The sequence below is a fragment of the Heterodontus francisci genome, chromosome 10, assembly GCF_036365525.1.
Source record: "Heterodontus francisci isolate sHetFra1 chromosome 10, sHetFra1.hap1, whole genome shotgun sequence".
In the NCBI taxonomy this organism is placed as follows: domain Eukaryota; kingdom Metazoa; phylum Chordata; class Chondrichthyes; order Heterodontiformes; family Heterodontidae; genus Heterodontus; species Heterodontus francisci.
The window spans coordinates 9,283,923-9,299,599 of NC_090380.1; the positions used below are offsets into that span (position 1 = coordinate 9,283,923).

Here is a 15,677-nt window from a genome sequence, read left to right on the forward strand (position 1 = left end):
ACATATTGAGTCAGGAAACCTTCCTGGACACACCTGACAAAAACTGCTCCATCCAAACTATTTGCACTAAGGAGGTTCCAATCAATATTAGGGAAGTTGAAGTCACCCATGACAACAACCCTGTTACTTCTGCACCTTTCCAAAATCTGCCTCCCAATCTGTTCCTCCGTGTCTCTGTTGCTATTGGGGGGTCTATAGAAAACTCCCAATAAAGTGACTGCTCCTTTCCTGTTTCTGACTTCCACCCATAATGACTCAGTAGACAAACCCTCCTCGACGACCTCCCTAAGGAGGCTTATGGCTGATTCTGAGCGTTGAAAACAGTGGAGGCACTCGAGGAGTATAGAAAGTGTAGGGGGGGGGTGGGTACTTAAAAAAGTAATTAGGAGAGGGAAGCAGGGACATGAAGAAACACTGGTTAAAGGAAAATCCTAAGGTGTTTTATAAGTATATTAAGGGCAAGAGGATAACTAGGGAAAGAGTAGGGCCCATTAGGGACCAAAGTGGCAATCTGTGTGTGGAGCCGGAGGACATAGGTAGGTTTTAAATGATTACCTTTCATCTGTGTTCAATATGGAGAAGGACGATGTAGGTGTACAGATCAGGGAGGGGGATTGTGATATACTTGAACATATTAGCATTGAAAGGGAGGAAGTATTCGCTGTTTTAGCAGGCTTAAAAGTGGATAATTCCCCAGGCCCAGATGAGATGTATCCCAGACTGTTATGTGAGGCAAGGGAGGAGATAGCAGGGACTCTGACATAAATTTTCAAATTCTCTCTGGCCACAGGAGAGGTACCAGAGGATTGGAGGACAGTGAATGTGGTACCATTATTCAAGAAGGCTAGCAGGGATAAACCAGGTAATTACAGGCTGGTGAGTCTAACATCAGTGGTTGGGAAACTATTGGAAAAAATTCTGAAGGACAGGATTAATCTCCACTTGGAGAGGCAGGGATTAATCAGGGATAATCAGCATGGCTTTGTCAGGGGGAGATTGTCTCTAACTAACTTGATTGAATTTTTCGAGGTGGTGACTGGATGTGTAGATGAGGCTAAAGCAGTTGATGTAGTATACATGGACTTCAGTAAGGCTTTTGATAAGGTCCCGCATGGGAGATTGGTGAAGAAGGTAAGAGCCCATGGGATCCAGGGCAATTTGGCAAATTGGATCCAAAATTGGCTTAGTGGCAGGAGGTAGAGGGTGATGGTCGAGGGTTGTTTTTGCGAGTGGAAGCCTGTGACCAGTGGGGTACTGCAGGGATCGGTGCTGGGTCCCTTGCTGTTTGTAGTGTACATTAATAATTTAGACATGAATACAGGAGGTACGATCAGTAAGTTTGCAGATAACACGAAAATTGGTGGTGTCGTAAATAGTGAGGAGGAAAGTCTTCGATTATAGGACGATATAGATGGGCTGGTAAGATGGGCAGAGCAGTGGCAAATGGAATTTAATCCTGAGAAGTGTGAGGTGATGCATTTTGGGAGGACTAACAAGGCAAGGGAATATACAATGGATGGTAGGACCCTCAGAAGTACAGAGGGTCAGAGGGGCCTTGGTGTACTTGTCCATAAATCACTGAAGGCAGCAGCACAGGTAGATAAGGTGGTTAGGAAGGCATGTGGGATACTTGCCTTTATTAGCCGAGGCATGGAATATAACAGCAGGGACCTTATGATGGAGCTGTATAAAACGCTAGTTAGGCCACAACTGGGGTACTGTGTACAGTTCTGGGCACCACACAGTGATTGCACTGGAGAGGGTGCAGAGGATATTCACCAGGATGATGCCTGGGCTGGAGCATTTCAGCTATGAAGAGAGACTGAGGTTATTTTCCTTAGAGCAGAGAAGGCTGAGGGGGGACATGATTGAGGTGTACAAGATTATGAGGGGCATTGATAGGTTAGATAGGAAGAAACTTTTTCCCTTAGCGGAGATGTTAATAACCAGGGGGCATAGATTTAAGGTAAGGGGCAGGAGGTTTCGAGGGGATTTGAGGAAAAATATTTTCATCCAGAGTTTCGTTGGAATCTGGAATGCGCTGCCTGAAGGGGTGGTAGAGGCAGGAACCCTCACAACATTTAAGAAGTGTTTAGATGAGCACTTGCAACGCCATAGCACACAAGGCTACGGGCCAAGTGCTGGAAAATGGGATTCGAATAGTTAGGTGCTTGATGGCCGGCACAGACACGATGGGCCGAAGGGCCTGTTTCTGTGCTGTATAACTCTATTACTCTATGACTAAGTGATTGGAGTTGAAGGAGCAGTTGTTCAATATGAGAACAAGTTCAGCCAGGCGGAAGAGGGTGGCAGTGAATGGGGACTGGTTGGGCCTCTGTTCAAGGAAGAAGTGGAGAGGCCTCAAACCATCCTGGTGGGGGATGGAGGTGTAGAGAGATTGGACGTCTATAGTGAAGAGGCGACAGTTAGGGTCAGGAAACTGGAAATTGTCAAAATAAATTGGGCGTCAGAAGAATCAGGGACGTAGGTGTGAAGAGACTGGACCAAGGGAGACAAGATAGAGTCAAGATCTGAAGAAGTAGGTTCAGTGGGGCAGGAAACAGGCTGAAACAATGGGTTGATCAGAACAGTCCTGTTTGTGGCTTTTGGGAAGGAAGTAGAAGCGGGATCTCCGTGGTTGCGGGGCTCTGAGGTTGGAAGCTGTAGAACGAAGATCTCCGGAGATGAGGTCAGTGACAGCCCTGAAGACATATTCGGTGGTGTGGTCATGGTCCAGGGGGAAGTAGGAAGAAGTGTCTGAGAGCTGGCACTGCGCCTCTGCAAGCTAGAGGTCAGTACGCCAGACAACAACAGGACCACCCTTGTCAGCAAGTTTGTTCACAATCACCTGAGAGAACGGAGTGTCGCAAGTTCGGAGGGAGACAGGTTAGAGTGTGTGAGGAGGGGGGCAGAGAAATTGAGACGGCCGATGTCTTGGTGACAGTTTTCAATGAAAAGATCAAGATGAGTAAGAGGCCAGAGGGAAGGGTCCAGGTAGAGGGAGAATGCTGGAGGCGGGTGAATGGGTCTGCTGGTCGGGGGGAGGACTGCTGATTAAAGAAGTGAGCCCGGAGGTGGAGGCGACGGAAGAAGAGCTCAACATCATGTCGAGCGTGAAATTCATTGAGGTGGGGGCGTAAGAGGATAAAACTGAGTCCTTTGAGTACAGAACGTTCAGCGTCATAGTCGGGGAGGTCAGAAGGTATAGTGAATACACGACGAGGGGTCAGATCAGAAGGGGTGGGGTCAGAGGGAAGTGAAGGGGAAGAAGGATCTGGAGGGGCATTAGTCCCCATCAGCTGCTGGAGCTTGCGTTCATTAATGCCTGAAAGGACGAAAAAAAGTTTTTTGTTAATGTGTCAGATAAGATGAAGGATGAAATGAAACTGCGGAGTAGAACAGCTTTGAAATAAGGGGAGGCAGTGCTGCTGGAGAGAGAGGTCCAGTGTGTATATGTGGTGGTGCATGACACTGAGTGTGGATCTCAGGATGCGGTGAGAACAGCAGTCCGAGGAACGTTGTATTTCTCGGAGATACCTGTGATCCTGGGTGGTTTCAAAGCATGATGGGTGAAACTGCAGTTGCAATCCAAGTGGAATAAGTCGGAGCCGGAGACAGTCACTGAGGAAGGAGATGTGGCTGTGAAAACGAGTTTTAGTGGACATTTTATCAGACACCAGGAGGGAAATAGAAATTAATGAAGGTGAGCAAGGTAAAAGAGACAAACGAAAATCCCGTCTGAGAGAAGAGCAGAACTTCTTCAAGGTGGGCATTCCTGGAAGAGAAGTGGCAGTGAATTAAACACTAAAATAAAAGCAAAATACTGCAGATGCTGGAAATCTGAAATAAAAACCAGCAAATGCTGGAAATACTCAGCAGGTCTGGCAGCATCTGTGGAAAGAGAAGCAGAGTTAACGTTTCAGGTCAGTGACTCTTCATCAGAACCGGCAAAGGTTAGAAAAGTTTAAAGTTTGAAGCAAGTGCAGGTGGGGGTGGGGGTGGGGGATGGTGGTGGGGGAGAGAACAAAGGGGAAGGTGTTTGATGGGGCAGAGGGCAGGAGAGATTAAATAACAAAGTGGTCATGAGACAAAGGCAAATAGAGTGCTTATGACTGGTGAAAGACAAAGCATTAGTCCAGAGAGAGTGTTAGAACCACACCTTCCGAACTCAACATTGAATTCCACAATTTCAGAGCATGATGCGTCTTTTTTTTGTTTTTTTTTTTAACCGTGTGCCTACCATAAAGTTGTTTTTTCATGTTGTGCTTTTGGATCGAGCTGTTCATTATTCTTCCATTAACACTAGTGCAGAATGTCACTGTGCTCAAAATTCTGCCCTTCGATAGTTACTGAGGCTTTTCCTTTTGGAGTGCATCATAATCAATCCTACATTAAAGTCTATTAAGAATGCTGAAAATGTGGAAACATTGCTCGGCAAATGCATAGAAAATCAATCCGATGTGTATGTTGAATACTTTGTGTTAAATTTCATGTCTTTCAGGGATTCATGTATCGGCCAAAACAGATGATCGAAGAAATACAGTGAGCTGCCATGGATCGCCCATTCATGTTGTGGTCAGCGTGAATATAACAGCCAAACAAGGTCAGTGCAAGTGGTATTTTAATTCATCGAATATTGGAGGCACTGACAGGAAAAATTTAATATGATCAGGAGTGCGATCATTGTCAGTTAGTACTATAAAAGTGAAAAGTGCCTCCTAAAACACACGGTGCTACATTAATAGAGTGGATTGTAAACAGAGGTGCAAGTTGAGAATATGGTTAAAACAGATCTGGGCATCCACAAGGTGCTGTGACCCATCAGCTGCAGCAGAATTGTATTCATCCACAATCTGTAACCTCATGGACTGGCAGATCCCTCACTCTACCATTACCATCAAGCCAGGGGACCAACTCTTCAATGAGGAGTGCAGGAGAGCATACATACATACAAACATACGAACGAGGAACAGGACTAGGCTTTTCGTCCCCTTGAGCCTGCTCCACCATTCTATAAGATCATGGCTGATCTGTTTGTGGACTCAACTCCACTTTCCTGCCTACCCCCAATACCCTTTGACTCCCTTGTTTGTCAAGAATCCATTCACCTCTGCCTTAAAAACATTCAATGACTCTGCCTCCACCGCTCTCCAGGAGAAGAGAGTTCCAAAGACGCACAACCCTCTGACAGAAAAAAATTCTCCTCATCTCTTTCTTAAATGGGAGACCACTTATTTTTAATGTATTCTTCCTAGTTTTAGTCTCTCCCACAAAGGGAAACATCCTTTCAATATCCAACTTGTCAAGGGCCCTCAGGATCTTATATGTTTCAAGATCACCTCTTATCCTTCTAAACAATGAATGCAGACCCAATTTGTCCAAACTTTCCTCATAAGATAACCTTCTCATCCCAGGAATCAGTCAAGTGATAAGCTATTAAAAGAAGCAAGAGAGGAAATAGCAGAAGGTCTGACTATGATTTTCCAGTCCTCACTGGATACAGGTGTGGTGCCGGAGGATTTGAGAACTACTAACGTTGTACCTCTGTTTAAAAAGGGAGGAAAGAATAGACTGAATAATTACAGGCCAGTCAGTCTAACCTCAGTAGTGGGCAAATTATTGGAATCTACTCTGAGAGAAAGGATAAACTATCACTTAGAAAGACACAGGTTAATCAAGGGATCTACTTCTCACTGCTGCTCTCACATGCGTTCAAGTCTTCAGAAGAAGGAATTTTCCTCCACACAAGATCAGATGGCAGGTTGTTCAACCTTTCCCGTCTTAGAGCAAAGACCAAAGTACGGAAGGTCCTCATCAGGGAACTCCTCTTTGCTGACGATGCTGTATTAACGTCCCACACAGAAGAATGTCTGCAGAGACTCATCGACAGGTTTGCGGCTGCCTTCTACAAATTTGGCCTAAACATCAGCCTCAAGAAAACGAACATCATGGGACAGGACGTCAGAAATGCTCCATCCATCAATATCAGCGACCACGCTCTGGAAGTGGTTCAAGAGTTCACCTACCTAGGCTCAACTATCACCAGTAACCTGTCTCTCGATGCAGAAATCAACAAGCGCATGGGAAAGGCTTCCACTGCTATGTCCAGACTGGCCAAGAGAGTGTGGGAAAATGGCGCACTGACACGGAACACAAAAGTCCGAGTGTATCAAGCCTGTGTCCTCAGTACCTTGCTCTACGGCAGCGAGGCCTGGACAACGTATGTCAGCCAAGAGCGACGTCTCAACACATTCCATCTTCGCTGCCTCCGGAGAATCTTTGGCATCAGGTGGCAGGACCATATCTCCAACGCAGAAATCCTCGAGGCGGCCAACATCCCCAGCATATACACACTACTGAGACAGCAGCGCTTGAGATGGCTTGGCCATGTGAGCCATATGGAAGATGGCAGGATCCCCAAGGATGCATTGTACAGCGAGCTTGTCACTGGTATCAGACCCACCGGCCGTCCATGTCTCCGCTTTAAAGATGTCTGCAAACGCGACATGAATTCCTGTGACATTGATCACGTGTCGTGGGAGTCAGTTGCCAGTGATCACCAGAGCTGGCGGACAGCCATAAAGGCGGGGCTAAAGAGTGGCGAGTCGAAGAGACTTAGCTGTTGGCAGGAAAAATGACAAGTGCAAGGAGAGAGCCAACTGTGTAACAGCCCCGACAACCAATTTTATCTGCAGCGCCTGTGGACGAGTCTGTCACTCTCGAATTGGCCTTTATAGCCACTCCAGGCGCTGCTTCACAAACCACTGACCACCTCCAGGCGCGTATCCATTGTCTCTCGAGACAAGGAGGCCAAAGAAGGAAGAATCAAGGACAGTCAGCATGGATTTGTTAAGGGAAGATCTTGTTTGACCAACTTCATCGAATTTTTTGAAGGAGTAAGGAAGACAGATAAGGGTAGTGCAAGATCCCACATGGAAAACTAGTTAAAAAAATAAAATCCCATGGGATCCAGGGAAATGTAGCAAGGTGGATACAAAATTGGCTCAGTGGCAGGAAACAAAGGGTAATTGTTGACGGGTGTTTTAGCGACTGGAGGGCTGTTTCCAGTGACGTTCCGCAGGGCTCAGTACTGGGTCCCTTGCTTTTTGTGGTAAATATTAACGATTTGGTCGTAAGCGTAGAGGGCATGATCAAGAAGTTTGCAGATGACACAAAGATTGGCCATGTGGTAGATAGCGAGGAGGATTGCTATCGGCTGCAGGAAGATATTGATGGTCTGGTCAGATGGGCAGAAAAGTGGCAAATGGAATTCAACCTGGAGAAGTGTGAGGTGATGCATTTGTGAGTCAAACAAGGCAAAGGAGTGCAAGAATAATGGGAAAATACTGAGAAGTGTAGAGGAAGTGAGGGACCTTGGAGTGAATGTCCACAGATCCCTGAAGGTCGCTGAACAGGTCAATCAGTTGGTTAAAGAAAGCATATGGAATGCTTTCCTCTTTTAGTCAAGATATAGAATACAAGAGCAGGGAGGTTATGCTGGAACTGTATAACTCATTGTTTAGGCCACAACTTGAGTACTGTGTGCAGTTCTGGTCACCTCATTACAGAAAGGATGTAATTGCGCTAGAGAGGGTACAGAGAAGATTTACGAGGATGTTGCCAGGACTGGAAAAATGCAGCTATGAGGAAAGATTGGATAGGCTGGGGTTGTTCTCCTTGGAACAGAGAGGCTGAGGGGAGAACTGATTGAAATGTGCAAAATTTTGAGGGACCTGGATAGAGTGGAGGTGAAGGGTCTATTCATCTTAGCAGAGAGGTCAGTGACGAGGGGGCATAGATTTAAAGTGACTGGAAGAAACATTCGAGGGGAGATGAGGAAATGTTTTTTCACCCGGTGGGGGTGGGGGGTTGGGGGGTGGTTCTGGAACTCACTGCCTGAAAGGGTAGTTGAGGCAGAAACTCTCAACTCATTCAAAAGGAGTCTGGATATGCACCTCAAGTGCCATAAACTGCAGGGCTACAGACCAAATGCTGGAAAGTGGGATTAGAATAGGTGGATCGTTTTTCAGCCAGCACAGACAGGATGGGCCAAGTGGCCTCTTTCTGTTCCTTAAAGTTTCTATGATTCAATGCATCTTCTCTGAACTGCTTCCAATGCAATTATGTCCTTAAGTAAAGAGACCAAAACTGTACACAATACAAAGAACAAAGAACAGCAAAGGAACAGGCCATTCGGCCCTCCAAGCCTGCGCCGATCTTGATGCCTGCTGAAACTAACACCTTCTGCACTTCCAGGGACCATATCCCTCTATTCCCTTCCTATTCATATATTTGTCAAGATGCCTCTTAAACGCCGCTATCGTACCTGCTTCCACCACCTCCCCCGGCAACAAGTTCCAGGCTCTCACCACCCTCTGTGTAAAGAACTTGCCTCGCACATCCCCTCTAAACTTTGCCCCTCGCACCTTAAACCTATGTCCCCTAGTAACTGACTCTTCCACCCTGGGTAAAAGCTTCTGACTATCCACTCTGTCCATGCCGCTCATAACTTTGTAAACCTCTATCATGTCGCCCCTCCACCTCCATCGTTCCAGTGAAAACAATCCGAGTTTATCCAACCTCTCCTCATAGCTAATGCCCTCCAGACCAGGCAACATCCTGGTAAACCTCTTCTGTACCCTCTCCAAAGCCTCCACGTCCTTCTGGTAGTGTGGCGACCAGAATTGCATGCAATAGTGTGGCCTAACTAAGGTTCTGTACAGCTGCAGCATGACTTGCCAATTTTTATACTCTATGCCCCGACCGATGAAGGCAAGCATGCCGTATGCCTTCTTTATTACCTTATCCACCTGCTTTGCCACTTTCAGTGACCTGTGGACCTGCACGCCCAGATCTCTCTGCCTGTCAGTACTCCTAAGGGTTCTGCCATTTACTGCATACTCTCGATGTGGTCTCACCAATGCCCGTACAACTATAGCAATACATCTCTACTTTGATATTCCATTCCTCTTGCAATGGGCGGCACAGTGGCGCAGTGGTTAGCACTGCAGCCTCACAGCTCCAGGGACCCGGGTTCGATTTTGGGTTCTGCCTGTGCGGAGTTTGCAAGTTCTCCCTGTGACCGCGTGGGTTTTTGCCGGTTGCTTCGGTTTCCTCCCACAACTAAAGACTTGCAGGTGATAGGTGAATTGGCCATTGTAAATTGCCCCTAGTGTAGGTAGGTGGTAGGGAATATGGGATTACTGTAGGGTTAGTACAAATAGGTGGTTGTTGGTTGGCACAGACTTGGTGGGCCGAAGGGCCTGTATCTCTAAAATTAAAAAAAATAAATGGGAACATTGCATTTGCCTTCTTAATCACTTGCTGTACCTGCACACTAACTTTTTGTGTTTTGTGTACTCTGACTCCGATCCCTCTGCATCTCAGAGTTCTGCAAGCTCTCTCCATTTAAATAATATGTTACTTTTCTATTTTTCTGGCCAAAGTGGACAAGTTCACACTTTCCCACATTATACTCCATTTGCCAAATCTTTGCCCACTCACTTAACCAATCTCTATCCCTTTGCAGACTCCTTATGTTCTATTCACAATTTACTCTCCTACCTATCTTTGTGTCATCAGCAAATTTAGCAACCTTCGATTCTGTCCCTTCATCCAAGTCATTGATATCGATTGTTGTAACAACCAGGTGAGGAAGGGGTCTCGGGCTCCCCTCTCACCCCTTCTCTGGTTTGGCTGTAACAGGGTTTATCTTTTAAAACACTGATTTTAGCTTACCACCTCAGTGAGCCCTTGCTCTCTGCACTCTCATTACAATTGCAAATGAACCAATCAGACTGGGTTTTCTTAGGATTAAACAAGAAAGATGTAAGTTTATTAACCTTATCACTCTAACCCAGTTAAAATTACTAAAATACGTGACGCCACCACGTTCGTATTCATACGAGAGGCACACACATATAGATGCAAAGGGGGAGAAAGAATTGGAGAGGGGAGAAGTAGAGTTTGTAATAAATGGAATACAGATACGGTTTTAGTGTCCTTGAGGTAGTGTCCTTGATTGATGTGAAGGTTTTGGAGTTCTCACTGGGGCCCGGTGCACAATTTCAGACTTGCTTCTCTGGTACCAGAAGGCCGAAGAGGGGCTTTGTCTGTAGTCTTGCAGATTACGCTGCCACTGTGGGTTCCTTGGGACTTTGCTGGAGAGAGAGAGAGAGGGGGACCTTTCTTCTGCCAGTCCAATTGCAGTCTTTTCCTTTCTGTGTGGCACAATGCAAAAAGCCCCACTCTTGCCAGCAGGGGAGATCATGTGACCATCTCTTTGTTTGAAACAGCAACTTCTCAGAGGGTTGTTAGATTTCAAAGCTTTCCAGACACACTCAGTTGGGGGGTGGAGTTCTGGCTGTTACACAGTCAAAGGATGTTGATCACTACTATTGACAAACCCCAACTTGCTAATTGAATCAATGAGCACTCCCATTGTCTCTCTATTCAACTGTCTCTCGGCTATTCCTGGTCTTTTCAGAATGCAAATGTACAACCATGTTTTCAGTTCTTTTTTTTAAACAAGTTATTTGCAATGTCCAGTAAAAAAGTTTTAAGTAGTGTCCCATATGATGAAATTAATATGTTTCTATTTGGCAGGTGTGATTTTGTCACATGGTAAATAGTTGAGGCCCCAACACTGATCCCTGTAGCACTTCACTAGTGATAGCTTGCCAGCCTGAAAACGACTCATTTATACCTACTCTTTGTTTCCTGTTTGCTTAATAATCCCCCTAACCAAGCCTTAGCTGCCTGCACACTCTTAATTTTGTATATTCTGTCCCTTCCTGCCACGCTCTGATTACTATTTCCCTTATAGCTCTCTTGCCTTGTCCTCTCTCTTTAATTTATTATATCTTCTCTCACTTGATTCCTCACCCCTACTGTTTAGTTTAAAGCCCTCTCTACCACCCTAGATATGCGATTCACCAGAATGCTGGTCCCAGCATGGTTCAGGTGAAGACAGTCCTAACAGTACAACTCCCACTTTCCCCAGTACTGGTGCCAGTGCTCCATGAATCGAAACCCATTTCTCGCGCACCAATCTTTGAGCCATGCATTTAACTCTCCAACCTTATTTACCCTACTCCAAATGGCTCGTGGCTCAGGTAATAATCCAGAGATTATTACCTTTGAGGTTCTGCTTTTTAATTTAGCCCATAGCTGCTCATATTCTCTTTGCAGAACTTCCTAGTCCTATCTATGTCGTTGGTACCCACGTGGACCACAACAACTGGATCCTCCCCCTCCCACTCCAAGTTCCTCTCCAGCCCTGAGCAGATGTCCCCAACCCTTACAACAGGCAGGCAAAACAGCCTTCTGGACTCTGGCTCTTGGCAGCACCAGTCGTACCTAAAAGTGAGATGACAACCCGGTGAAGCTACACCACAGGACTATTTGCATGCCAAACAGCGGAATCAGCATGTAGTAGACAGAACTAAGTAATTCCACAGCCAATGGATCAAATCAAAGCTTTTAGGTTGTGAATGGTGGTGGGCAATTAAAAAGCTAACAGGAGGAGGAGGCTTCACAAATATCCCCATCTTCAATGATGGGAGAGCCCAGCACATCAGTACAAAAGAAAAGGCTGAGGTGTTCGCAGCTGTCTTCAGTCAGAAGTGCCGAGTGGATGATCCATCTCTACCTGCTCCTGAAGTCCCCAGCATCAGAGCTGCCAGTTTTCAGCCAATCTGATTCACTCCACATGATATCAAGAAACGACTGAAGGCACTGGATACTGCAAAGGCTATGGGCCCTGACAATATTCCAGCAATAATACTGAAGACCTGTGCTCCAGAACTTGCCACGCCCCTAGCCAAGCTGTTCCAACACAGCTACAACACTGGCATCTATCCTGCACTGTGGAAAATTGCCCAGGTATGTCCTGTACACAAAAAGCTGGACAAGTCCAACCCGGCCAATTACCACCCCATCAGTCTACTCTCAATCATCAGTAAAATGATGGAAGGTGTCATCGACAGTGCTATCAAGCAGCACTAGCTTCACAATAACCTGCTTACTGACGCTCAGCTTGGTTTCCGCCAGAGTCACTCGTCTCCTGATCTCATTACAGCCTTGGCACAAACCTGGACAAAAGTGCTGAACTCAAGAGGTGAGGTGTGCGTGACTGCCTTTGACATCCAGGCAGCATTTGACTGGGTATTGCATCAAGGAACCCTAGCAAAACTGGAGTCAATGGGAGTCAGGGAGAAAACTCTCCGCTGGTTGGAATTATACCTAGTGCAAAGGAAGATGGTTGTGGTTATTGGAGGTCAATCATCTCAGCTCCCAGGACATCACTGCAGGAGTTCCTCAGGGTAGTGTTCTGGGCCCAACCATCTTCAGCTGCTTCATCAATGACCTTCCTTCAGTCATAAGGTCAGATGTGCGGGTGTTCGCTGATGATTGCACAATGTTTAGCACCATTCACAACTCCTCAGATACTGAAACAGCCATGTCCATATGCAGCAAGACCTGGACAATATCTAGGCTTGGGATGATAAGTGGCAAGTAACATTCGCCACACAAGTGCCAGGCAATGAACATCTCCAACAAGAGAGAATCTAACCATCTCCCCTTGATGTTAAATGGCATTACCATCGCTGAATCCCCCACTGTCAATATCCTAGGGGTTACAATGAACCAGAAACTGAACTGGAGTAGCCACATAAATACTGTTGCTACAAGAGCAGGTCAGAGGCTAGGAATCCTGCGGCGAGTAACCCATGTCCTGACTCCTCAAAGCCTGTCCACCATCTACAAGGCATAAGTCAGGAGTGTGATGGAATACTGTCCACCTGCCTGGATAGGTGCAGCTCCAACAACACTCAAGAAGCTCAATATCATCCTAGACAAAGTAGCCTGTTTGATTGGCACCCCATCCGCCACCTTCAACATTCACTCCCTTCACAGTGGCAGCAGTGTATACCATATACAAGATGCACCGCAGCAACTCACCAAGACTCCTTCAAGAGCACCTTCCAAACCTGCGACAAGGGCAGCAAATGCATGGGAACACCACCACCTGCAGGTTCCCCTCCAAGTCACACACCATCCTGACTTGGAACTGTATCGCCGTTCCTTCACTGTCGCTGGGTCAAAATCCTGGAATTCCCTTCCTAACAGCATTGTGGGTGTACCTACCCCAAATGGACTGCAGCGGTTCAAGAAGGCAGCTCACCACCACCTTCTCAAGAGCAATTAGGGATGGGCAATAAATGCTGGCCTGGCCAGTGATGCCCACATCCCATGAAAGAATTTTAAAAAAGGATATGCTGATTTTTGGCTTTTAACACTTGTAGTGATTTGTAGAAGCCTGACGCAGTTAGTATTTAAAACTAGGAATGTATAACAAATACTTTAGTAAAATCATTTAAACTAGTTAAAGGAATTAGTTTTGAAAATAACAAAATGTAAACCCAATGAATCACATAAAACTTTAGTTAATGAAGTATATAAAACAAGGTTAGATAGTGATGGCTGTGCAGGAGATGCACCATATCTGCAGCATGTGGGAGTTTGTGAAAAGCAGCATGATCCCAGGCAACTAGATCAGCAGTAAGAGTCTGCAACTCGAGGAACGTCGGCCCCGAGTTGTTTAGCTGGAGTTCGAGCTTCAGACATTGCAGGGCATCAGGGAGGTGTGGGGAGTTACCTGGGCATTTCAACCCAGGATGCAGTGCAGTCTTAGCTAGCCTGGAATCTTTTGGATTAGCTAATGGTTTTGGTTTGGATCGTGGTCAGGAACTTCCACTTAGGCAAGTAAAGGAATTGATAATGCAGTGCTGGAGGAACCTTAGCCATTGTTCCAAAAGTCCTATGTGGATGAGAGTAAAATCAGTAAGGAGATGGGCACTATACCACTGCACCATGGTGCAAGAGGGCATTCCGCTGCAGGGGGGAGTGAAGAAGAATGTGGTAGTGATAGCAGATAGTATAGTCAGGGGGATAGGTACTGTTCTCTGCAACTGGGAGCTCCGAGGGTTGTGTTGCCTGCCTGGTGCCAAGGTTAAGAACATCTCCTCATGGCTGGAGAGGAACCTGAAGTGAGAGGGGGAGGATCTGGTTATTGTGGCCCACGTAGAACCAACGACATAGGTAGAACTAGGAACGATGATCTGCTGAGAGAGTTTGAGGTGTTAGGGTCCAAATTAAAACACAGAATCTCAAAGGTGATAATCTCTGGATTATTAGCCACGTACCAATCGGCATTGGGTCAAGCAGATTAGAGAGTTAAACACGTGGATCAAAGAGTGATGTGGGAGAAATGGGTCTCAATTCATGGGGCACTGGCACCAGTACTGGGGAAAGAGGGAGCTGTTCCGTTGGGATGGGCTCCACTTAAACCGGGCTGGGACCAGTGTCCTGGTGAATTGAGTAAAATGAGCTGATAGACAGGGCTTTAAATGAATAAATTGGAGGAAGGATACAGGGAAGGGTGAATTTATAAGTGTAAAGAGTAAAGTCAAAACCACAGAGCAGAGTCGCAATTTGGGTAAAATCAAGCAGACTATGTCAGGAAGGGATTGAGGGTGGAATCTTACCACCTTTGACAATATTCTAGCACAGGGGACAATGTGGTCCTGAACCCGATGGTCTGCGAGTCCCACACGCTGGTGCCATCTTCCCGGAGCTCCATCCAATTAGGAACGGTGGGCGGGGTCCAGTGCTCGAGGCTCTGGGTGGCTGGCAGCCATACTGGGTGAGGTGGGTGTCACCGGTGTCGGTGGCAGATAGTGGGGGCATCTCAAGATAGAAGCACCTTCTGAAGACAGAAAAAATATTTTAAAAGTGAGTGTGGCCACAGCTGGCAGGCATCATTGAGGAGCGGAAACCCTAATGTCCACGTCTAAACCCAGTCCTGCCTTCAAACCTGCCTCAGCGGGACCGGGAAGATTCTGCCCAGCGAGTTTAATAATAGTAACAGACCTTAGCGACGAGTGACATCAGGGAGAAAGAGTAAAGAGGATCAAATTAAAGATGCTGAGCTGAATTTTCCCAGCCCACAGGGAGGCAGGAGGGGCCAGAATATCAGAACAGAAGGCAGGATGGAAGCCCACATCACATCGATCACACCCAACCTTCGCATCGAAACTGGATATTCCGAAGGGCAGCCAGCATGGTGGGAGAACCTCACACTTACAGGCATTTGGAATGTAATTAAACTTGTTAAATTAACTTCAATTTTATCGGGGTTTTCTAATGTTTCCAGAAGTGCACAGGAACCACAGGGCTTCGGAGTCTCACCCTGTATGAGGAGGTGGTGAGCTAGTGGCAGATCCGTTCTAGATCCAGACCTCAGCCGTTGTGAATCTTGGAGGCTTGGCAGGGCAGGCACTGGCACTGTCAGTTGGGAGAAGGGAAAAAGTTGCCAGGACTGGTGGGGGGGGGGGGAGTACCCCCCAGAGTGCCATCTTGGTGCAGGCACTAGTGTGTGTAAAGCAGTGGGGAAAGCGGCCCTGGTGATTGAGAAAATCTACATGCCATTGGCCTCATCCAGTCAGGTATTGGTTCCTCCAGTGAGACAGCAACAACCAGAGAGGCAGCAGGGAACATCAGCCTTGGAGGGGGGACTGAGGAGAAGGGCACAGAGGGGCACACAACCAGTCTCCTGAGCGAAGAAGAGGCTACTCGCCATAGAGGCTTTACCCTCTGAGGCTCAGCTACTTTCA

The 15,677-nt window shown here is 46.7% G+C and overlaps 1 protein-coding gene across 5 annotated transcripts in view; it reads left to right on the top strand.

The window, feature by feature from the left end:
• LOC137374078 (MAP7 domain-containing protein 2-like) overlaps window positions 1-15,677 on the top strand; it is a 235,357-nt gene that overhangs the window by 22,565 nt on the left and 197,115 nt on the right. For all 5 annotated transcript variants that reach the window (XM_068039827.1, XM_068039828.1, XM_068039831.1 and 2 more), the window contains exon 2: window positions 4,502-4,603. In XM_068039827.1, coding sequence (XP_067895928.1) covers window positions 4,502-4,603 — 102 coding nt within the window. The remainder of the gene's footprint in view (window positions 1-4,501; window positions 4,604-15,677) is intronic.